The 25,625-nt window shown below is 43.9% G+C and overlaps 1 protein-coding gene across 1 annotated transcript; it reads right to left on the reverse strand.

The window, feature by feature from the left end:
* Positions 1–24,471: 24,471 nt before the first annotated feature.
* LOC119379092 (cholecystokinin receptor type A) lies at positions 24,472–25,005 on the reverse strand. The gene has a single exon (XM_037648267.1). The coding sequence runs from the start codon at positions 25,003–25,005 to the stop codon at positions 24,472–24,474; it is 534 nt and encodes a 177-aa protein (XP_037504195.1).
* Between the last annotated feature and the right edge of the window lie 620 nt (positions 25,006–25,625).

Here is a 25,625-nt window from a genome sequence, read left to right on the forward strand (position 1 = left end):
TCGGAAATGTACACGATCCTTACGGCTATAGAGCATCAGTGGGAATTATCCGAGATATCGAATTACTCCTCGTTCAATCACTGATATTACAATGTAGTTGCGCTAGTCCCTAATGAGAAAGACAAGCGAATACCTCATTATATACGAAAGGGCCAGACAAGGACACGGTATTATGCGCAAGACATTTGCGCGTGGCTCGTCCGCGCACACATGCACTGACCGTCAAAGTAGACGAGTCGACAACGCCGCTCTACTTTTTGCGCCTTGCAATTTCTGCTCCCACAACGCCATGTATACCTACCTGACAGCTTCATAAAACAAACAAGAACAGCGTTTTTCATGTTACTCGGTGCATGCCTTTTAACTGTTGCGCCGATATTTGCGAAGTGCAAGCTACTGAAGGCCCGCATTCGCAAGAAGGTGTCTTAGGCGATAATTGTTTGTGACAGAAAATTTCAGCCAATCCTGACGCTGGACACACATCCCCACCGAAGCCGGCTGGCCAATTGCAAAGAGAGCTCGCTACCCAAAAGCTTCGTAAATTCGGCCCCAGAAGTCTGCACGTGAATAAGCAACCAAAGTTAAATGTCCCGCGCACCTTGGCCACGTACACTGTCTGTGATTATCATAATCAGCGATAGAAAACGCTGCCTTGGCGCGGTCCGAATGCCTCTCGAGTGAGTTCTCTATTAATGCAGACGCGTTTGTATTCTGATTTGTATGTGTGGCGAATGCATAGAGATACCCAAACGCGGGTATCGCGGCCCTATGCGTAAAACCTACGGCAGCCTTCCACACTAGTCAAGCACCGAAAGCTGTGGCTACAATCACCGACAAGGTGTACGTGGACCAATAATCATGGCTTTTAACGAGGGCGTTGTATGTCAACCTAATGTTCTTAATGAGAGCAAGGACCTCTTTGAAAAATTATGCCTCTTTCCTGTTTCGGTTGCGAGGGGATGGTTTGGAGCAGGCTAGAGCTGACCCGATGCCTAGCGGCTAGTGGTACGAGTTAGACACGGCAATTTATTGGGCGTGTTCAAGCCAATGTGCCTGCTCACTCTTTTCGACGAACACGGTGATTGCGGGGAGGGCCCAATTTAATTAGCAGATCGATAATCATCTATGTCCGATCAAGCTTCTTGCCTAGTGGATATGTCGAGGCGAATAATTATTTCTGCGCTTATTGGAAGCAACACATTTGCCTCAGCTTCTTTCGTAAACGCATATAGTATATCCGTTCTTCAGCCTAATTTCTTCCTATGTAGGGGCCACTATGGTCGAGCAGTAGCTCTTAACCTATAAAAAAAAGCAATCATGCTTTCCTTCCACTTGACGAGGTGCTTATACGGAAGCTTAACTGGTCGAGAATGAATCACATTTTTAAAACCTTTACAAAAGAATTGGAAATATTCAATTGGAACTGTTAGTGTTACCTTTCCGGGCGAAAAAGAATCATCTTGGTCGCTTACAATTTTACAAAAAAAGATTACTGAACTAAAAAGAGAGACCGAGAGAGAAGCAAGGAGAGACGGGGAGGTTAACCACACGCACGTCCGGTCTGCTACCCTGCACTGGGGGAGAGGGATAAGGTGGCGAAGGAAAGATACAATAAAGGAGAACGATAGAGAAACAGTCGCCCGCGCACTTGGGAAGAAAATCAAGTCTGCAGGCGGTCACTAGAAACGTTTAAGATGCAGCATTTTGCGATTATTCGTCATGGCCAAAAATAATTAAAATTGAAACAAAAATCAACAAACTATCATAGGCATGGAAGATCGGTGCCTTCAGATTTATAAAAAAATTGTTTTGTAGTAATGGGTCAATGCAGTAATTTTATATAAATTATTTCGCGCGACAGAGTTTTATTTATTTTCGTGGGTAAAGTTCGAAGCATCCTTTAGGCATCCCAAACTTTTTTCCGCGAAATATACCGCCTGAATAACTACTTCTCACGGTCGCATATACTAGCAAAGATTTTTTTTTTTTCCTTCAGCGTAATTGGTGACGGTCGAAAAACCACCGGGCCCACATTTGATATGGAATGATCAAATAATATTGTTGGGGTTTTACGTCCCAAGACCACGATATGATTATGAGAGACGCCGTAGTGGAGGGCTCCGGAAATTTCGACCGCCTGGGGTTCTTTAACGTCACCGCTCAACATAATTCTGTAACCTTACATTTATTTCTTTTTTACTGTACGAGTATACATAAATAAACGCGTACATCTTAAGTTATGTGCAAAATTACTTTCTGAAGCATAAGGCTGCGGGTGCAAATTTTGTCACATATCAAAGTCAAGCACAAAACATACCTTAGTGCTGAATTACTGCCATGAATTCCTGTATGATTTCCTTACGACGCGTCAACGTTAACAAGAAGATATTGAAGAAGGTTAGCAACGTACGTTTCTGAAGCTCTATAGTGTGTGCGATAAGTAGTGGTGCCATTAAACTTAACTACGAACAACCTCTACGTTCGCTTCTTTATTCTGCTTACCCGACTTCCGGCGGCACCTTACTCACCTCGCAAAATCAGTTTAAGCCCCGAGATTAAGGGCGTTCCAGAAGTTCGGAAGGGCGCGAACATATTCCGGAGTAAATTAGAAGGTATTGTTTTGTACAGACACAAGCGGACGTGCAAGGAGCCGTTAAACCGAAAAGTTGTCATTTTAGTTCTCGTTATTGAATACAACTAGAGATATTTAATCAAAGTTTCGACGGGTTCGCACGGGTTTCCGCGACCACATATACCCAAATCCGGCGTGACTTTATATATTCGCCTATTTCTCGCTAGCACAATATTTCAAACTGCCTCGAATCGATTTCAGCCGGATAAGTACTGCAACTTCGAAGTTCTTGCATAACAATACGGGGCTATTCAGCCAGTATTAAAGAAAAACAACGGCAACATTGAAAAATGCTAGGTAAACTTGAAGTGAGTAGATTTCGATCATCTTAGGAAATTATTGTGAGAAATTCACTGCTCTGTTGAAAGTTGAACGACTTTAAATAACTTCTACAAACTCATCATGTTTAGTTTTGGAGATAGCTCAAGGCGTTGTAGATTAACATTTAACCACTTTTCCGATATTAAAGAAACTTGGAATGAAAGAAATTGGTTTCATTTCGGCATCCACTAGTTTGTTCGGGCTCATTTATGTCTTGGTGCCTTTACGTAATTGTATTCCCCGTCCCACTGTAACCAAGTTTTGCAAGTAAACATAAAATTATTTCACTTAAAAGCCAGCTAATGCAAAAAAAAATAATATTGCGTGAGGACTTTTCCCCACTGCGCTCCTCTTTCGGGGCCACAAGATAAACATTTGTTTCGCGAATAACCTGTCTAATCATCTTCTTCCTTAAATTAATCCAAGTCCATAGTACCGTGTACAACAAATTATTCCTTATGAACAAATAAATCGACAATTCTTGCATAAACGGGGCCTAAGAATCGATTCACGCGTGATATCAGAGCAAATCACCGTGGTGCTACTCTGCCGCGTACTTTACGCTATATATAGAGGGCCAGGGGAACATGGTCGCTCAGCAGTCGCTGCCCATAGCTTACAGAAGCATAACCATGCCGAGCTATGCCCCTAAGATCGCCCAGAATTGTTGGGGAACAACGCATTGTATTACGCGTTAATATGGTGATCGCGCAGAATTCGTTGAACAACATTGCGACAAAAAAAAAAAATGAGTAGCAACTCTTATGGAGGTTCGAGAAAGGAATCTGGTCTGCTCTGCCAAGTCGCAGTATACGGCAGGTGTGCGACTTATGTCGTACACGTGTCGACGAGACAGATTGAATTTGCGCCTGTCCCGTTTTCAACGTATATCTGGAATGAGCTCGAGATGACGAGCACGTATTCTTTTTTTTTTTAATCTCCATCACGCCACTCGTCGTTTTCCTCTTACCACTTTCATCCTTTAATACCTACCCCCCTAGCACAGGGACACGTGGCTTGAGCGTTCACCCGTGAAGCTCTTAGCTTTACAGCGAAAACCCCTCGCTCATTCTCGAACCCTCTCACGGCAACCTTTATGATGGTTCACTCATTATTTGGCGTAGCTTTCTCGCAAATGACCTAAATCACATTTTCATTGCGAACATGCATTCCTATGTAATTGCCACTGAGCAATCGTTCTCAGCTCCAGTGCAGTCACCTGGCTTACACAGTGTAATGCACCGATCGCTCTCATTTTGTTTCTCGTGTATTCGTTGGCCCTTAAGCCAGAGCATCGAATCAACAGGTTAGAGCAAGGCATGTCTGTTCATAACGTCTTTAAGAATGGCATTCCCGCAAAAATATTTTACGATGTAAGCGATTTGTTTCAATGGACGACATCGTTCATGTGTGAAAACGTGTTCAGAAGAAGGAATAGTTTCGTAGACTTTTCGCACTGCGAAATATTACGAAATTGCTTCAACATTGCTAGTATACTGCTCAAAATAACTTCTCTTGTTCACAATGAACATCCCACACGTATTTGATGTGATAAGTCAATTCCGTTGTCTCAACTTTTAGTAAGTCGCTATGCGCTACCGGTTAGTTTCAGTACTAAGCTTTGGACTGAATGTGATATTTAGCTGTCATAATTACTAAGATGCTGGTATTCCATCCTTCTACATAGTCACTATGCATCTAAACGCTGCACAGCGCTTCCAGAGTTGTATAATTATAATCGCTTCCGAAATGGGGGGAGGGTGGATGGGGGGAAGTGCGTATAGGCTTCAGCAAATATCACAATTATGGTAGTGGCGGGAGCCCGCGATTTCACTGCCATTTTGAGAGCTCAATAGCTTGTTCTTATGTGATTGAAAATTCATTAACACGAATTTAGACTTCGTAAAGTAGCCAAGTAAACACAATGTTACATCAATCTTCTTCAAGGAACTTAAGCTGCATCGCATGTATCAGCAGCAAAATAACACGTTCTTTTGTCAATAAAATTTGCAGTTCCTGAAGCGCTCCTGTGCTTGTAACCACGAGCAGCATCTTTGCTTCAAATGAAATTGCGGCTGGGACATTGAATCTCGCATTTGTGTTTTTATCACTGCTAAAGAAATTACTAGCGTATCTTGTTATCTCCCATTTTATCTACGTGACGCGCTCTTTCTCTATGACATGGCCCCCGCATACATGCGTTCCTGCATTTGAGGATTTACTGCTATAGCTCGCCGGTCCCAGTATCGAGAGTTGAGTTGTTCGATTCATAGGACCCGACTAGTTATGTATGGTATTGCGCTCTTTACGGTGGTTTTAGTACCTTGAGGCCAGTGATAAATCACGCATAGTAAAGATCTAACCGGGTTTGTTGACGCTATCTATACGCCTTTAATTATTCACGCCTAATCTGTGATTAGTTTTGTATTGTTCGTCGAATGACTTCCCCAGTTCACGTACATGAATGGAAAAAAATGACGCTGAGTAATCGCACAGCTAGGGCGAGAAAACGATGCACACAGAAAACTTGATGACTATGTACCCCACTTGTAGTGCGAGGCTAGTTGCAAGATTAGAGCAAACACTTTATTTGGGAATGATCATATTGCAAACTAACAGCTTCGATCAATAAAGATGTTTCCAAAGTACATATTCATGTGTGTCACTGCATCAAGCTGTAACGTTATTTACTATCTGAACCGACTGAGAAAAAAAGTTTAGCGACAGAGGGATGCTGCGAATATATGGTGTAAGTTACAGACAGCTTTTTAGATTGCACTAAAAAAATTCTGGGGCCGAATTCACAAAGGCCTTTGTTCGTAAATGCGCTTTGTCATTGACGGGTTGCCTTCGCCAGTAATCAGTCCACCATCAGAATTGGGTGAATTTTTTTTTCACGAACAATTCCAGTGCGAAGAAGTTTTGTGAATGCAGGCGCAGAACTCGCATTCACACGCACAAAAGAATGTTCTTAGGTTTACAAAGTTCGTGAGAACAAAAAACATTCAACAGCGGCAGCGAACATTTTGTTAGCAGAGCCCGCTGACCCGTATTCACAAACGAAAAAAAAAAACGTTTAGGCTGGGTTTGTTGGTCAGAGCGAATTCCAGCCGATCCCTTCCCCGGTGTTGGACATAATATTGACGAAATCATTCAGCCAAGAGTAAAGAACACCAACGAACGAAATGATGTCAGAGTTCGGTCCCCTGAAAGTGTAATTTTCTTTTTCACGTTCTGACGTCCCCGGCTGGTACATTTTATATGAGCTACTGAAAAGGACGCCCGGCGGAATTTCCCTTGATGAGTGCGCCTCTTGCTCTATTTTTAGTTCTATGAGATGTTGGTGCTCGCCTCATAATACCTCGCGTGTACGACCTTGTGCTCCGGCATTGTGCTTTCCCACACACTCTCGACAACGCGGTGCGTGCTCGCCTGCCCCGTGAAAGAACAATGCCTAGCACTTTGTCTCCGGTCTTTTCCGGACCTGTGTACGGGAAGTGCCCGAGAGCGCTGAATGACGCCTACTCACACGTTCTTTCTGCGGCACAATAATTCCGGCGTTATTCACACGGAAGCGGTGCCCTATTTACGAACAATCTTTAATAACTCCGTAGAAAACACCGTTGGACTTCGTACGTAAGCGTTTCAGCTGGCACAGGGCTGCCAGTTTGTCATGGTCTATTCGAAAGCCAGTGCCCAAAAGCGAACTCCCAATTTAGATTTATGAAATCTCGCTAAACAGGGAAGCGAGTGTCGCAATCTAGCTTTTGTTTGGGTAGCACGTGGCTGTCAAAGACACGGCATCCTAATCTCATGAAAAAAAAAATACCCTTATTCGGCAGTATAAAATTAAGAACGTTTCTTCATGCGCCGCGTGTGCTCGAAATACTTCTTTAGTGGAACAGTGCTTGCTTCCAATATGGCTGGCACCGACAGGCTTGTTCACGTCAACTAGTATTTCAGAGAAAGATTGCACTGTGAACGAAATAGACGCAAGGCAGTGTTTCCTGGAGGCTGAAAGAAAAAAAAAACTCTCAGGGTCCTTCATGCATTGCTTAAGATGACTGGAAGGCGAAAGCCGTCTTTTTCTTCTCAGTCGATGACTGAGCCGCCCCCGCCCCCCTCCGAAAGCTTACTGCACCTAACGTGGTTTTGCACTGCCTCCAGGATCGGAGTCATTGCAAGCTACCTGCACTCCACATGGTTTTTGCACTGCCTCCGTGATCGGCCCACCTTTGACCAAGCGACGATGTCATGTGATGACGTCAACATCCATGGCGTCGCTTATGTGACGTCACTATGACGTCATGATAACGTAATAGTGACGTCATCACGGAATGATGATTTTTTGCATCATTCGTGTTGACGCCGCCGACGGTCGATTTTTCGCGTTTCATGAGGCATCTAAGGCTTTCGCCTTAATGTATACAGTCAGAGACAAAGTTTTGTGGACCGCGGCCAACGAAGATTACGCGGAATTTCTCCACGGCTTGCCTGTGGTTCGACACATCAAGTGTGCTACGCGGTACCCAGTTCGAATGTATAAAGTTACATGAGTGGCATTGACGTTGATACGTTTAGTTATAGAAAAAAACCTTGGCTAATATATTGTCGCCGTCATTTCTTAGCGGCCGTCGTTAGTGGTGACATACGCTTCATTGAAACCCCTGTAATATTATACACACATTAAAAAAAACTGAAACACGGTCTTGTTTATTTTTTGACCAATCTATAAAATTCCGCATTCGTGTATTTTGGCAAACGTTTTATATATCGGTAGCACTCATTCAGAAAATTTGCTGATCAGCACAATTTAGAAAAAAAAGTTCATTTTCTGCTATGTCTGTAGCAAGCACGATACTCCTCTGGAAATATTAAAATTGCTGCATTTCAAACACTCTCGAGTATATATATAATGAAAACTCGATTAGGTGCAAGCCTGAACATAGAAGTAATGAAGTTATTCTGAATATATGATATTTTACAAGTGTTCCAGGCTATACCACAGGCATGACGCTCTTTCGCTATGAATATTCACGGCAAAAGAAACGAAACCTTTCGCTATTACAAGCACTGTTGCTCCTGGTAATCTGCGAATCACTTTTCGCAGCAGCTCCTTGACGCTGTGAGCGCGTGTATGTATATACCACTGGCGCATACGGTTGACCTGGCGTTTCTCGTGGCACGTCGTCTGTCTAGCAATCCTGACACATTTTCAGATTGTGGCCGTCAAGTAATATATCCATTGCTCATGGGATCTAACTAAAGGAGACAAAAAATTACCGTTATGTTTAATATTTTGTACGCAAATGTGATGTGGAAAGGCAAGGGATGGTAACCAGAGAACAAATATCTGGTTCGCTAACCTGCACTAGGTAATGGGTAAGGGGAGACAGAAAAGTAAGAAAGAGAGGAGAGAGATAGGCAGGGAGGCTTCATTGCCTAAACCAACACTGAAAGTATACTGTGCCATGTAATCTGAGCTTCCTGTTTTGGATAACAATATATGCTAAAAAATTCAGCGGTTAGATTCAAAATGCCATTCGCACGTGTAAAAACCCTGCGACTGTCAGGTCCTATCTCATCCCTCACTGGCAAATCAATAGCACTCGGCTCCAAACCATTTGCCTGTGGGCCAGTACGTAGAATTGGCTGCGTCAATGCAGCTCCCCGGCAGCGGCATTCTATTTCAGCGGTTCATCCTATCCGACGAGAGACCCAAACCAGCGGCTCGCTTACTGCCACGACTTACACACATCGCTATCGCCCCAAGCCCACGGGAATCCTTATTGAAAGTCGTCTTTCTTTTAATCGGCTGTCAGCAGGCACTTTCTTTAACCAATATCTGACACCCTTTTGTTGGTTCCGTTTAGTTTACCTAACCTTCATGCACAGTATTCTGTCAGACGTGCTTGGATATTCAATGAATCGTTTTCTGTAGGGTAGATTTCGCGGTGTATAACTTGCTACGAAGGTTTCGCTTTCACTCTACTGCATACCTTTAGGCTAGCTGACTGAAGCTCTCAAACGAGTCTTTGCATTTCTGAGGTTTATCCATACGGCGCTGCAAAAGCAAATATCCAAGAACACATTATCTCCGACCTCTCCACTTGGTACCCTGTATTGTTAACACTGAACTATGCGTGTAACGATGGCGAACAGGAATCGATAGTGTAAGCATGAGCGCGTACTCAAGGAGCCACCATTGGGTTGAAGTTAGGTGCGCGGAAGTACACATCTGGAGACAGTCCTCCGGTATTGAGCTTGAGTCGTACGATTGCTTAAGGTGCGTATCTGTATTCGCATATCGTGCACGCTGTCTCCTGAAAGAACGTGAGAACAATGATAACGATCGCAACGTGCTTTGAGAACTGCTGTCTCAGGACGTCAACGTACTATCCATGCGTGGGAAGCGTTTTCAATTTTCAATTCAATTGAGTGCATTTATTTTTTCATTGATACATTATTTTTGTGCAAACAACTGTTGGGCCAGTGCCACCATAGGCTAGTGTAGGCCCATAGTCAATATACATGTAGCAGCAGCAACAAAGTCAAGTTCATATTCAGTTATACAACCTTATACAGTTAAGCGAAATACATACACTCAAAATCTAATAAAAGGGAGTAGTATATTGTACGTACATATAGATCACTAGGAGAATACATAGTTAGGAGAATGCATACACACAAAACTCAACCGAGAAGAAACAGCATATCATGTGTAGAACAACATATTTGCAAAGGTCTGTGAGTAGGTGCTTACGCTGAATAGTTCCGAAATGGAAGAATCTGACACAATGTGAAACACAACCATACCGATCTGAAGAATGACCGAAATCTGTATGCCGGTTCTTAAATATCGAGTTTTTGTTCCATGGTTATGTTTCAACTCATGGTGACCACATGGGCTGCCTCACGAAAATAATTATTGAAGCCATTCGTGTCTGTGTAGCTCATGAACGTACGTATCGAGAAATTAAAAAAAAAAAGATGGCACGGAGACAGTCATGTGCGGGCCGCGGGCCGCTAGCGAAAGGTTTGTGGGCCACGTGTTTGAGACCCCTGCCATAGAGAATGGTAATATACCGAGTCGACCGAAAAACAAGCTATTATCATCATGCGGGCTTGTGTATGTCATAATATGCAATGTCCCTTTCTGTAACCGAATGATAGGATCTAAGTATGTTTTATATGTACCAGACCATTATATTTGCAGAACAGTATATGATGTGGCAATGAAATATAGAAAAGTAAACAACTTTAACTATGTTAAGATTAAGACATTATCTGCCTTTTATTAGCAAATAGCAAGCGGAAGCTAATTTCGCGCATATACTACACATATGTGGTCACCAGTTTAAGTTGCAGTCTAATAATACCCCTAAATATTTTATGTTGTCTAGTTGTTCGACAGTGCCACCTACGAGGCTAATTTTCCTGCCTATTGCGTCACACTTGGAATAACGGGAGTGGAATACTACGTATTTTGTCTTACAGGAATCGATAGTGTAAGCACGTTGAGCGCGTGGGCGTAGGGGGCGGCGTTTGATCGCCGCCCTCCACGCCCACGCACTCAACGTCGTACCTCATTACCGCTCAACAGACCAACGTTTTTCATTAGTTCTGGGATTTTAAGTGCTACATGTGGTTATGTAAACAGTGAGATGTTATGATTTCTGTGCGTTTGTGAACCTTTGAGTGAAAAGTGTACTCTATTGTCATGTTTTTTTTTGTTTATTTCCTTCGACTTCCTATTTATTTAGTTATTTCTTTTAGTGTCATCACCTACTCATTCATATTTATTTATGTATTATTCGTATTTACACGCGTATTTCGCTGCCCAACATAGAGCAATCGAATAGCCGAAGTGTTCTTCCCATCAGCTTCTCCACGACAACCCATTTAAACCCAACAGAAAATATTTTAGAACGAGCTCTTTAAGCTTTTCGTTCCGTCGTTTCGCGTGACCAGAAAACTAAGCTGTGCCTAGCGCGTGCAACGCAATAACTCGGCTGGCGTGCGCTCTCTTCGTCCTCTTCTTCGTCTTAGCATTGTCTATAATAAAGACAGTTTGCTCATGGCGACGTACATTCGAGAAATGAGGATAGTGACAGTACATGTTTCTGTATCGCCTAGTAATTTGGCGGATAATGAGGCCTGTGGCCAGCACACCAATTGAGGTTGACACGATGGATGTACAATGTAGGCGTTTCTTGAATGCGTGTCCCTTCTAAAGAAAGCGATAGGGGAGCACAAAACAGACAAACAGAAGAGAAAGGAGAGATAGAAACACAGGAACAGAGAGAGTGAGGATCTTGCTATTTAGGGTCCTGCTAAGCAAGATCACGATAATTGAGACCGTGTTAATTATACCCACGCTAATTAAGGCGGTGCTAATAACCTAGGTCGGCAATTTACCGCTGTTAGTTCAGCCTTGCACCACTAGTGCAAGCTTCCCACATTTTGTTTTCAGTGCGACGAACGTTTGAAGAGGAAAACAAGAGCAATATAGGACAGAGCGCAAACTTACAACCAAGTTTATTGCTGAGATCGCGAGAATTCAATCAGATGAGGGGTGAAAGGAATGAGAAACAGAAAGGAAATGGACACATGCGCGAAATTCTTTACAAACCTGTTGAAAAAACACGCTTCAACTCGAAAGATACTGATATTCATCGTCTAATATATATAGTTAGTAGACGGCGCATTCCCACACTTTTTCTACCGCGCGAATGGAAAAGCCTTTATGTATTTCACGTGCTTTTTTTTCGCTGTATCTTGCCATTACTTGGCAATCAACAAAAATAGGGACGCACTTGTATTTTGAACAGTGACTTGCCAAGTGGCTGCCCGTGGACCCGTGCATGAGAGTAGCGTCCTCTCGGTCGTTGCCCTGCCCCGCCTGACCGACGTAGCAGCAGCCACACGATAAGGAACAGTTCGCGATGTTTCTTCCCTGCTCACAGAGCTGCAAACTTTTTAAAACCCGAATGAACGTTTTCTCTAAAATTTAATGCAGCCCTGGCGTCAATCGCTAGCCCTTTTCAGTGTGGGATTCTTTTATCTTTTTCAATGTCGGACGACCATCACAAGCTTGGTGTTTGAAGAAAACCACTGTACTTTGTATCGATGTGTGCGGGGGCGAGGCTGTTGTCAGGTGAGCAATTGAACGTATTATACAAATCTTGACGGGCAAATGTGTTTACCATTACCAGTTTTGAGAGTCGTTTGCAAGGCTAAGCGCCAGTCAGTAAGCAACGGGATCAAGATCTCGTTGTAAAATATGAACACCAGAGTGAGCGAATTTGATTATGGATAATAAAATCGGTAGCCCACTGTCAAGCGTTTCAGGTAATTTTGATGGAAGGTCGTTAATGAAAATAGAAGAGGTACGAGTTCGGGCATACTTCTTTTCGTATACCGATGTTATGCTACTGAAAGGGGATGAGTAAATATCGAGGACAGGGAACTGCACTCGAAGTGACGAAGAATTTCTGATCCATGATATTGTTAGTGAATTAAGATTGATCGACGGCGACAGTGAGAAACGCGGTAAAATGCCTTAAAGAACCGATGAATATGATATCTACATGTGAATTCGCGTACATGCCTTAAAAGGTCAGCAATAAATTAAGTTATATGCGTTCTTCCTGGGAGTTTTTTTTTTTTTCTTTTACCCAAGGTGAAATTCGCTAAAGACTGTTACGTTCTAGTTAGTTAGACAGTAATTTGTCATTAAAGTTTAAAATTCACACTTCACCTACTTTTCTTTTTTTGCTGACACGTCAAGAAGCGTTCACATTTAATTCAGCCAAGGAAATCTTCGTATTTAGCCGCTGTGAAGAAGTAGACGAAAATCTTGGTTTTCTAGTAGACGCAACGTCCGCTTGGCCACGTCGGACGCGATAGGTGTCAGCCTAAATAAGCCAGCTGCACCGCTTCAAATAAGGTCGGGCACTAAAAGCATAATGCTGTCAGCTTTCCATCTCCTGTTGCGGTAACGTCACTCATATAAAGTGCGCGTCGTCCATTTCTACGACTTAAGTGCACTACCACTCAGTTAAACATGGCTTGCATGCTTTTGCGCATAAATCATCTATGCATGACCTAGTTCTCTTACTCGCAAAAAAAAAAAACATTTCTGCAGATACTCTCGAACATAGCGCAAAGAGATCCTCACGATACGTAAGCGCACGTAAAATTACATCGCTGGTCACTGTGAAATAAGATCTGGCTGAGCTCAGTATAAGCAAGCGTACTGTTAGCTCCCTTCTCCTCACGCATAACGTGACACGAGTGAACTAATAGCAGGTGCACATGGCCATCTTATAAGGTTACTCGATAAATATTTGTTTTTTTTATTAATTATTATTCGTTCTCATTGCGTAACCTTTGACACTTCTTAGTACTAGCACTTGAGATGCACTTAAGCGGTTGCATATCTGGCTACAACCACAAGTTAAATGCCACTAACCAAAGCAATACTAACCCTTCGCTTAACGGTATACGCTATATTATAAGGAACGTGCTGCCCCGCTGTAGTCTAGTGTGCTCATGCTGGTCGTAGAAGCATGTCCACCTCGAATGAGTGAGAGAAAAAAAATCCGCTGTTTGATGGAGAAATGAGAAGCATGCGAACGCGTTTTATACACAAATGCGCAGTCACCAGGACTCCGTGCGAACCTCTGAGTGCACCGTACATGCGTTGTCGCAGCCGTCATGTACTTAATTCCTCGTTTAGAAGAAAACAGAATGCAGTTGATATTATTTTGCATCCACACAGGAGAACGCGCAAAGAATGTCAGAAGGGTCGTTATTTTGTGATATGTCTCCTATCCTGAAGCCGCCTTTCAGAAGACTCTTCGGGGCCTTTCTATCAAGTTTTTTTAGCTTGGCAGATCTCTTCGGCAAAAAGGCGACCAATACTAGAAGCGCGTCCATTACTTAAAAAAACAAACATTCCTACGTAAGAGATGAGTAAACGAGAGCACTGCCCAAACGGAACGCTGTCCTTTCTTCGAATAATGCACATATCGGGCCTGAAAACGTACCTGCCTGTACTCATGGCAAAAGCCATCCGGGTAAGTGCTCTTAACGAACGTTGCTTTCAAAATAAGTGGGTTCGTTGTACCCGAGTTCTATTGAAACCGCCTTTGAAGATGATACCACAGAGTCTATCTCAAGTTCACTTGTGCAGCATGCGCTCTTAAAAGTCTGTCGGCGTTAAAATTACAGCTGCTTTCTTATATTTGTTTCTCGTTTCTACAACTCTCTTACTTCAAGACGCGCTTGTAAACAGAACTTTCCAAGAAAGGTGCAATGGACATTGCTTTGCAACATAGCTTTCCAAAGAGCACACATGAAATACTCTACAGGCGCTTCCTTGGCATTATTGTCTGTTGATACTCATTATTATCGCGTCTAACAGGAAAACTAGCCCTTAAAAGTAGTCTTCTTGTCTTTTCTTTTAGGTCTTTTAAGCAGCAAATCCGCCTTCGAACACCTCAGCAGCGGATTGTCCAAATATATCATTAATCTTACAACAATCGTGCGGGCGTACAACAGCCCGTAAAGAGCTATAACTTCTAAGTAGGATTCCTGAATCTTGGTGAACTCAATGTTGATACTCGCATTGTCGTTTCCGTATATAAAATTTAATGTTCAGTATTGAACAAGAATACTTATGTAATTATAAATACAGATTATTAGTTTGCGTGTTCTACCTGCAAGTTTTCAGCGTCGGTGGGCGTTGTGGATGCCCTGACTGAGTGTTGATGTAAAGGACACTTTGCCAATCTGAATCATGCTAGCTGCTATGCTAAAAAATAACGTTTCGTGCTTTCGGCGGCACCTAGGGCAATACGGCCGAAACTCGTGCTGCGATTAGAAAAGAGCTCGTACTGTTTGCTGACACCGTAGCGCTCTTCGAAAATTATCCTCATCATATTTCTCTTCTTTTCATATTTCTTTCCCATTCCCCTTCTCCCTCGTATAGCAAACCAGTGTAACAGATCACCATAACAAAACCTTATTGCTTTTGTAAGGTTCCGCTGTGACATCGCTGTCATTAGCGGTGTCTTCAATGTTCTTTGACGTTATCTTCCGACAACTGCGTGACTCTTGGCGCTACCTCAATCCTGTGAGTGAAAAGTGCTATAAAGCAGGGCTATGAAGCGGTGCTGTGAAGCAAAGTAGTGAAACAACGCAGCGGAGCAAAGTAGCGGCACCATGGAGCAGTTGAGCAGTCAAGCAGTTGAGCAGTGAAGCAGTGAAGCAGTCTAGTGGGTTACGCATTAAGCTCATTTTCAGTGTTATATTTGCGGTGCTAACGCTGCTTTCGTGGCAGTATTCAACAAGGACACTGCCATCGTCCCAAAAATAACGTCTACGCGACGCGCCCATTAGTCGTTGCTGCTGTGGCCTCCAGAGACGACATCACAGACGACATCAATTTGAGAGACGGCGGGAAGCGCCAAACATTGCGCCTTATTACCGAAAGCTAGAGTTGCAAAATGCATCAGTGGTTAGCGCGCCCGGCGCTCACGTGAACATAGAAGCTCTGTCGACGCAGCATTGCCGTCTATTTCGCTATTGTCTGCGCGCTTTCCTTGTACAGGGTGTTTCGAGAAACGTGTCCGAAAGTCCTCAAAAATAAGGGAAATGGAATATTTGCTCGCTGCCTTTATAATAACTTTTTCTGCAGCGGCAGACATCTTAAGATGACTGCAGGTATCAATTACGACAATAATAAGATTAGTTAAATTAATCAACCTTTTAATTAGCGGAGACAGGCGGTCGCTTTAAATGGGAGAAATGAAGTCCGTTCTTCGAAGAGCCCATTGCTGCTTATTTTAAATAAGAGGCCTCTGGGGATTATTACGGAGCAAAGAAATTCGACCAACTTTATCGGCGAAACCGAAACCGAAGAGCGGATGAGCGCAACTAGCAGTCGACCAGAATGACGTCACCGTTCACGACAACGACTCCAGTGGTCTTAGTTCTGCATTTCTAAACGCATGTGCGCCATGCGAGCTAGAATCACAAGAACCGCCCGCACAGCCACGATGTGAAGTAGATTGATCTTCGATATACTGACGCTCGCTCATTCTGGACATCTCGGAAGAGTGTGGCAGTAGCCCTATTCTGCCTCTCGGTTTCGGTTTCGCGGGCGAAATTGATCAGATTTCATAACTCTGCTAAAATTACCAGCGTCCACTTTTTCGAAATCTCAAAGCGGCAGTGGGCTCTTCGCAGGATGGGCTCCAATTCTCTCATTTGACCCGACTGCCTCTCTCCAATAATTAAAAAGTTAATTTAATTTCCTTAAATACAGACTTAATTGATGTCTCTAGTCATGTTAAGCTGTCCGCTGCTACAGGCAAAGTAATTATGAAGGCAGCGAGCAAATATTGCACTTCCCTTATTTTTAAGGATTTTCGGACACATTTCTTGAATAGCCTGTATATCGACTAATGGGATACAGCTAGATCATCTACTTCAAGATGGTGGTTAGACGGACTTGTTGGGGCGTACACATACTTCTTTAAACAGCGCAGAGACAGTACATCGAAGAAGAACCACACAACACAGGCGCTAACTTCCAACGGAAGTTTATTGCGCGAACGCAAAATATAACCAGAGATGGCAAAGAAAAGAAGAAAAGACGCGTGACATACATGAAAAAAAAAAAAATGAATTACTATAGGTCTTGCATCATTTCAGCGTCCATCCAGCTACTTGAGAAGGAAATCGCATATCTGCAAGATTAACACCTCATCTAAAGCGTATCGATATCGATATGGAACCTTTTGCTTATTCTTATAGCTGAAGACCACACACACACACACAAAGTTTTTGTTCATTTCGTTCGTAACGGAAACGCTAACCGTATAGGCATGCACGAGACCATAGCACTAGGTCCTAAAAAGAATGTGGATAGTTTGCCCATGACGCGCGTTATTGCGACGTGCCATTACGCAGGGAGTACACTGATAACCATTAGGCTCGCCGCCTCATCGGCAACGTAATAAAAAACAAACTCTACATCTGCGACAGTGCGCCGAGACCCTGCATGACCCTTGAGAATATCCATCGATCGTGCAGCTAGCGCAACATGAAAGATCCCGTACTTACTCTATTCATTGTTTAACCTTTCACTTTTATTTATTTAGGCCTATTCGTTGATCTTTTATGTACAGATGAAATAATAATAATAATAATAATAATAATAATAATAATAATAATAATAATAATAATAATAATAATAAGAAGAAGAAGAAGAAGAAGAAGAAAGGTCTTCCCGTTTATCTCCAGTTATCTTTGTCTTGCGAAAAGCGACATTTAAAAGTAAATTAAATTCTGGTGTTTCACGAGCCAAAACCACGATATGATTATGAGAGATGCCGTAATGGAGAATTCCGGATTAATTTTGACCACATAGGTTTGTTTAAAGGGGCCCTGCAACACTTTTCCAAGTAACCATCGAATGGCTTTACTAAAGGAGTTTATTGCCTCCCGAATCGACCGCCGCAAAATTTTTTTAGAATCCGTCAAGTACGAGCAGAGTCACAGAGATTTGTAGCAGGCTGTTATTGCTTTCTCTCCTCTCTCTCCGGACGAACGCGCTGGAAGCTAAGCAAGGAGGGACGGCACGGGGGAAAGAAGTTACGTCACGCACGCGTCATGACCTTGAGCCCTTTTTTTTTTCGTCGATCGCGCGGCTTACTTTTAGTGTGATCGTGAGTGCGCGCGGGGGCATGTGGCGGCCTCCCGCGGCGGCCGCAGTAACTATGCAGCCCACGATGCTCAAATCAGCCAATGGCCGTGAGTTTAGGTATATGGTGCGGTCATTTGAGCATATGGCATCATTTGTACAAAAGAAGTGGGAATGATTTCTAGCTGACTTTGAGAATTCATTGTAAATTCCAGGCCGAGTGCTGCGCTGTAATGTTTGGCTCGCGCATTCTCCGGCGCCTCGACTCCGGAGAACATTACCGATCGGGAGCGTTTTTTGACGACGCTGAAAAAGTGTTGCAGGGTCCCTTCAACATACACACTAGGAAGAATACAATTCACCAAGCTCCGTAATTTAAGTCTAAAGGCCTCATTTACTGACTGCGGTATCACTATGCGCTCTCGAAAAGAGCGGAAGTCTGCGTTTTTTTACCTCTTGCCTTCTTTTTAGTCCGCAAGTCCCCTGTGCAGGTTCACAAGCCGGACACACGGCTAGTTGACCTCCCTGCTGTTTCATTTTCTCGTCTCTCTCTAGTGTATTACAACACACACTCTAGAGGTCTAGTGGGAAGTCTGTTCGATTTCCTTTGCTTCTTTAGGGCTCTGCCGGGTTCATTGCTGTTATTGCTCTTGCGGAAGAAGGCATTCGTTATTTGAACGCTATTTCATACGAAGAATTCTACCAAAATATCTCCTCTATTATTCCTATTGTCGATGCTGTAAACACTCCGACCTAACCGAAAATAATCCGTTGATACTGTCGTAATAGTAATCTTTACTATGTGATGTTAACAAATTTTACTGCGCAAAGGAAGGAAGGAAAATGGAGCGTAACAACACATCTCGCTTTCCTTCGAAAGCTAACAAAACGCACCTGTAAGAATTTTACGGCAGAGCTGTTATGCCCGCCCTTTTGTCCGGTTCGCAATTTAGACAAGAAATTACCATCATCATGCCGGCGCGGCCTCGTCAAGCCAGCTTAAGCCTAGCTGCGCCTAGTTAAGCCAAGTTCAGCGTGGTAATACCTAATTAGCTAAGTATAATTAAGCAAGTTAAGTCAAAGCCTAATTTGTTCTAATGAAGCCGAGCTGAAATTCTGGTATGCCCAGTCGTGCCGAGGTCGGCAAAATGAGCCAAGCTAAGCCTAATTAACATTGAGTCTAGTTAGTGCTGATTAGCCTAATTATCCAATTAAGCCTAGGTTGACTTGAGAAGCAAGCTAATCGGGATTAAACCTCGAATATGCAAGTTAGGCCAAGTAAGCTAATTAGCCTAATTTGACTAATTAAGATAATTAAGGTTTACAGCTACTTGGTGCTGTCATTGCCAAGCGATTCCCAATCGAACCTGATCGATGCCTAGCCATTACTCGTGATTTACAATGTGTTCACGTGAACACTTCATGCATCGGCGTGTGAATGCACGTGTGCCTTGTCAAGCCCGGACCCAGCCTAGTGCCGACCAGCTCTGCTCTGCCCCAGCCTTGCACGACTCAGTGCAAGCTGCCCAATTATTATTATTCTTTTTTTGTTACCATGAAACGGTTTTTAGAATATTCATTTGGTAGGTAGGGGGCGCACGTAATACAGATGCCTTTCGTGCGGATAATACCAGAACGTTTGCCGGAACATACAAGCCCAGAACGCTTGCGGCAGTTGGCACGAACGCGCTGTGAGCTGACGTGCGCATAAAAAAAAACGTAATAGTCTAGGACAGTAAGTGTAAATTTATCTATTGTTGAGACCCCCCTCTAAGTTGTGACAGCCTAATAATTGTGATATCGCTTACTTTGATTTGCAGGCTGACGGAATCTCCCTTTATTTGATACGAGACTTGCTTCCCTCTCTTTCTGCTTTGAGAAATTCTATTACGTCCTGCTGATACGCCGGTGAAAAAACGGCAAGGAACAAGAAAAATCCATGCCGGAACCATTTATCTGAGGGAATCAGAGGCTCATTCATCTTCCGAGAAGCGGAGACGGCGGCCCTCTATTCCGTGGCAAATGGTTTGCATGGACGGAGAGAACAGCACCTCCATCAGCCACGGCAGTTGGTATTTCAAGTCGCCTATTCTCGTGAGCCTTTGTCCAGGCTCCAGGCGGCTAATTGCCCCGGCGCCCAACCTTTCCACATTTAGGTTGCTCTTGTTCGGCCTGGTTTAGTCCTGTTAAATATGCAAATCGTCTTTCACGTTCACATCGCCTCTTATATAACATGCACGTCGGATATTATCACACGTCATTCGCCGAGTCATCACGCTGCCTAAACTGGAGCAGCGGACATTTTTTTTTCTTTTTTGTCTTTTCGCATGAGCCATGAGGTAAGGTACGCGTCTCAAAAAGCTGGATTTCAGTATTTAGGTTACGCTATTCGTGTACATTGTAGGTTAAGTTTAGACAATCAGTCACGCAATGAGTATATTTGACTTCGGCGCCATACTCACAATATTAAGCCATAGAAATAATGAAAATAGATCGTTGCAGCAACCTTTCAATAGCGTTGTTCCACCGCGCCTGCACCTTTGCGCGTTTCGGCGGTATTACTGTTGTCACAGTCGTTTTGTTAGCTGTTCTTATGTTCGGGTCGTTATAGAGATAAACTCCAATATCTTACTTGAGCTCCACGAAGCTAATTGGGTATGCCTACACAACATCGAATCTCGGTAAACACTTTTTCTAAATGGCCACATCCGCGTTTATATAACATTTCGCGCATACGAAATTATCGTATTCGAGAGAATATAAGGAAATCTGCGCGTCCTTTAGTGATATTTCTATTTGTTTTGGCACTGTATGAAACATTCGTAACGAAAAGTAAGCGCATCAGCCCCCCAGGTTGACTACCTATACCAATAACTGTCGAGCCGCTTTTATAGGTGGCATTGATTGAATTTGTAAATGCTAACGTTTGCATGGCGTTAAATTAAGCAGCAATCAAACAAGACTTAAAAAGTGACAATGTCAATTACAACGAGCAAATATTCCTTCTTATTACGGCCGCAGTGGAAGCATAACTGCAATACAGTCTAACCTAACCTTGCCACATCGATCTATCATTGCCCCGTAAGATCTTTCGTTTAGACAATTTCATAAAGTATCTTATCGCCATTGTGCGCGCTATGAATTAATATCTCGTTATTACAATTTACAACGACTTGACCATTTCTTTGAAATTAGCATTCCACGAGGCAAGGCTAATAATATGTGGCAGTCCTTACCACGCACCGCGAAAGAGTGGAGCCACTCCCCCGTACTAATTTAACCATTTAAGATCATCAGTGAATGAAATGTTAAGTGAACGTTGCATACTAAGACTTCAGTAATTGTATTACTTATAACCCCCTTCCCTCTGCAATGTCTATTTGGCCCTGAAAGTGTTTGTAATAGATAACCTCGCATTTAAAAAAATAGCAATACGCGTCACGTCTTCCCGCCTTTCTGTTTCACCATTTAAAAGTGTTAGAACACTGTGGCAGATCAGTAACCAATGGGATTGCTGAGGAACAACAAAACGCTTCAGCCTCCCCTGCTGAACGACGTCGGCGTTCCTCCTCCGACTCGGCAGTCCGCTTTCGGCGCTTCGCTTCAGCTGCTGCAGCCGAAGAAGCCTTACCAGCTTCCTCTGATTCGACCTGTTGCATAACCTCGACCTTCTTTCGGTGACGTTCCTCAGCGCGACCGTCCATACCAATCGTCAACGGCACTCGATTCATTTCAAACTGTACTCAAAGCCACGCACATTCACAAGACGTAATGTGAACCTGTTGCATGTTACACGTGCCAATCTGCAAAAGCTCGCCGTAACGCGCAAAAGCGCAATTCTCTCCTCGTTCCTGCTCGTCTGCTTGCTGCCAGTGTCGAAGCGCGACTCTCACGTACCGCCTGTATTCCGATTGGTTCCTGAGGTGTGTCGTCACACAACCCTCTGGCTTCGTCGCACAACACCGACTCTAAACTTCAATCCCTCACCTATCCGTTCTCGGAGCTTGCGACGTCACAAATTTCACTCCACTTTCCGGAGCCCTCCTCTACGGCGCACCTCATAATCACATCGTGGTTTTGGCACGTAAAACCCGAGATATTATTATATTGCAGTGCATTCCTCATTTGCCCTCGTTCCTCCTTACGCACGCCACGGGGCGCGCCAGGTTTTTATTCGCACAAGTCTTGCAATGCTTCGCATTAATAATAACCGAATAGGATTGCCACCTTTCATCGTATAATCAAACGCATTTGCCTCAGCAGTAATACTTCATTTTGGCTCCTTTATACCCGTTGGACTCTTCACAGCGCGATTTGTAGCGCATAGCTGCAATAAAAGCGAAACGGACGCCACTCGCTCTTCAGTACTCGAACCGCGGCTACCGCGCTGCGTTTTCCGCATTAAGGTTACGTCTACTTTAGAAGATCATTACTTCAAAATTGAGGTCGACCCTTCCACGGACCACATTGTTTAGGTCACCATAAACACTGTACTCTCGCTCACTGATGACTGGTCGATACCAGGTATAATTGATTTATTCGCGATGTCATTGTGATCCGGCGAGCCTTTTACGACAAGTTCATTGCTTTTTCTTCCAGCTCACTATACCTGCAGAGCCCATAACAATGTTTACGGCCTGCACGCTCTTCTATTATTTGTGCCGTTAGAAATAAGGAGCTTTTATTTTATATTATGTCGCCTAACCCTCGACCATCGCCTGCCTGCTGCCAAAAGCGATTACTCGTAAATACCAAGATATAGGACCTACCTGTAGCGGTGTTTTTCTTTCACGGGCGGGCGGCTGGGCGCAACGTCTGTTCATCTGGACCTACCACACAATCTTCAGAGGAAATGGCGAGAATTGTGCGTTCGAGACATTTTTGCGTTGCGTTTATTCCATTTTTCGCAATACGTTCGAGGTCTGCATTCGACAGGTGAGAGCCATTCTACTGAGTTTTGCTACGTGCTTTCCCCCTATTCTTGTTTTCCGTCCATTGGTCCAGTTTACACGGTCCAGTTTACACGGTCCAATTTTTTTTCTTGCAGTCCTGCTACGAAACGACATGTTTACGTGTTATGTTCCAGGAACACATCGGAAAACAAATTTTTGTTTCGGTTGATATTTTGTTCCTGAGGAACGTGTGGAACATCGAAGCGTCGACCGATAGGATATTCGTGAAGGAGGTTCATTCCAATTAGTTGCATTTGGGACATCAACATTTATGCAGTGTAGAAAGATGCAACCGATGTCGTTTTAGGGGGTCGGTCTCTAACTATTTATTCCGTATAATTGTCACACGAACAAATAAAATAAAGGGTGAGAAAACTGATGAAAGAGGGTATCTGAGAGCTCCCGGTGATACATAAGCATAAATTAAAATTGAATTCTCAGGCTAAGGAGTGAACTTGTTGTTCGCGATTATTTGAGCGATTCTAAGAGGTAAGACTGTTCAGCCGACTTGTAAACAAGTTGTAGCAGGGCTCGAATGACACCGAGGTCATGTACAACGACAAGAGAGCGAGATAGAAAAAAAAATACGTATTTATAAATAGACACGTTGATTCCTCCGCTCCGGAATCAGCGCTGTAACCATGACAATACTAGACAGAGAAAGACTGACTTCATCCCGGAAATCAGAATAGGGAAAATGGCAAAGTCAATGGCGGCACAAAGTTGCACACACACACACAGCGTTCCCTCTCCGAACATTACGTAAATGTCCTGTAAGGAGGCAGCCGGACGGGGCAATCCCCGAAATATCATACAATGCTATATGCATTCACTTTCAGCAAACATCTTTTTAATCTGCCTCCGCCTCCACACTCACAAAACTGAAGACTATATACGTACACTGTATAACGGACATTACGGTCACTCCATCTACCTTGTGCGCCATTGTAAAGATCTTTCCTTTCTGAGTACATTGGTCAACGGGCCTGGATAAACATTTCACTTGCAGCCGGAAACGTGCAATATTGCGCAACTGAAATTACGCGACTACAGAAACAATCATTTTTCTGTTCCAGGTCTGCCCTTCCTCGGCACAACGAAGAAATTGGGAAAGCGAAGTGACATTTCTATGACAACCTTTATTTTAGCTAGCCAGCCTTTATATAACTTGCCGACATGTGGTGTAAAAATTTCCAAGTGCCAAATGTTTGGCACGTGGCCAAATGTTTGGCCTAGCAAAATTCACACAGTGGTATCTGCAGCCCGCCTTTCTGCCGATGAAATTCATTGTATTTCCAGCCGTTTTATTGCCTATTTTTCACCTTTCTACATGCCTATTTTTTACCTTTCTTTTTAATTTTTACAAAACTATCTAGCGTTTTTTTTGTTATGTTGATGCCGTTTGCCCGCGACTGCGTAAAATAAAAGCAAATGCACTTTCGTTTTGAGCGAACGCGCGAAATTAGAAAATCCTATACGTCAATGCGACTTCTTCAAACTTTCTGAGGACAAAAAAATTTACTCCACAACAAAATGAAGAATCAACCATGTGAGTCACTTCGTAGAAATATCACATTCTGACTTCTCATTAACTCTGCCCGTGCAGACGGCCCGGTCACTGGTCTTGACAGGGCAGTTTACGCGGACGGGAGTGCACAGTAAATCTTGCTCGTATTTTTTTTTTTACTTTTGTGGAATGATTACGCCCAATCCTTAAAGATCTGTACACTGGGTCAAGAGCGACAAATTTGTTTCTTTCTTCGCTACCTTCATGCAAGAGCAAATGCGAACGACAGGCAAAACAGGACAATAAAAAGGCATGCTCCCGTATGCACGCGGAAAGCATATACGCCTTATTCCTGCAGAGTCAAGTTGACTTCCGTGAAAACCATAGAATTCCTGTCAGAGCTCACTCCAGTGTCTTTCATTTGTACTCTACGCTCTTGAACAGCCAGACACTCAGCACGAAAGTTTTGGTTCTGTTCAGCTTCGTCGCGAAAGGATGTAAGGAAAAGTGTGGAACAATGCTCACTCTTTGCGAAACCCTCGAAGCGGCACATGAAGGAGCCGAGCACGTAGAATGTGGACAGGCTGTTGACGAAGTGAACCCACATGCAGAAGATGCATATCAGTGTGTCGGCAACGGCCAGGTTGAGCAGGTAGTAGTTGATGGTGGTGCGCATGACGCGGTTAGTCACCACAGTCACGATGACCGCGAAGTTGCCCACCAGTGCGGCCACAATGGTCACTAGGTAGACACTCATCTTGAGGTACTCTTTCCATGTGAACGTCGAGTCCAGTTCGTCCAAGTCCAGGAACGAGGTGTTGCTGAAATTGAACACGTCCAGCTGTTCCTCCCACAGATCTACGGAGCAGTTGGACTCCATCAGGTCGAAGCCCCGTCGCACGGGAAGCTACTGTCCCACCTGTGAAAGGAAGCCAGCCCCAGCGAGTTCGTGGGCTTCTGCCGCCAGAGTTTAGGAAGCAATGTTTGTAGGTAACAGCGAGAAGCGACACTGGCACGTACGCGGATGATATGCGCCAATCGTAATGCACCGATGTGCCCCAGATGAAATCGCTCGCCACGAAGCCAGAGCTGTCACGAATAGATGAGGCGCGCGCAATTTCTTTTTTTCCCCAATTCGTATTTCTTATTTCTCTCCTTTTCCCGCGCTCTATGTCCCGCCGTCAATCCCTAACCACGCTTCAAATGAGCTTAAGACCAATCGTCATCGGTAACGCGCGCGTCTAATGAGCGCTACCGTCATCAGTTTACCGACGAGACACGCGCAACTCAAACAAAGTTTTACCAAGCACTGGTGAAAGTATTGGCGCTTCTCATTAAGCAGGCGTCGATGCAAGTGTGAGCACAAAGCGCCAGCGGAGGGCGAAAGCGAGACAGCCGGTGGTAGCGAGAAACGCGCTCAATTCCCGAGTGGGGCGAAGTAGTCCCAGCACAAACTTTTTCTGGCGCCTTACTCGCAGAACTCTAGACGAGGAGTGAAAC

The sequence above is a fragment of the Rhipicephalus sanguineus genome, chromosome 1, assembly GCF_013339695.2.
Source record: "Rhipicephalus sanguineus isolate Rsan-2018 chromosome 1, BIME_Rsan_1.4, whole genome shotgun sequence".
NCBI lineage: Eukaryota > Metazoa > Arthropoda > Arachnida > Ixodida > Ixodidae > Rhipicephalus > Rhipicephalus sanguineus.

What these genes read in the sequence shown, in the direction of transcription:
- LOC119379092 (XM_037648267.1), bottom strand. Translation starts at nt 25,005, where the DNA reads ATGGAGTCCAACTGCTCCGTAGATCTGTGGGAGGAACAGCTGGACGTG.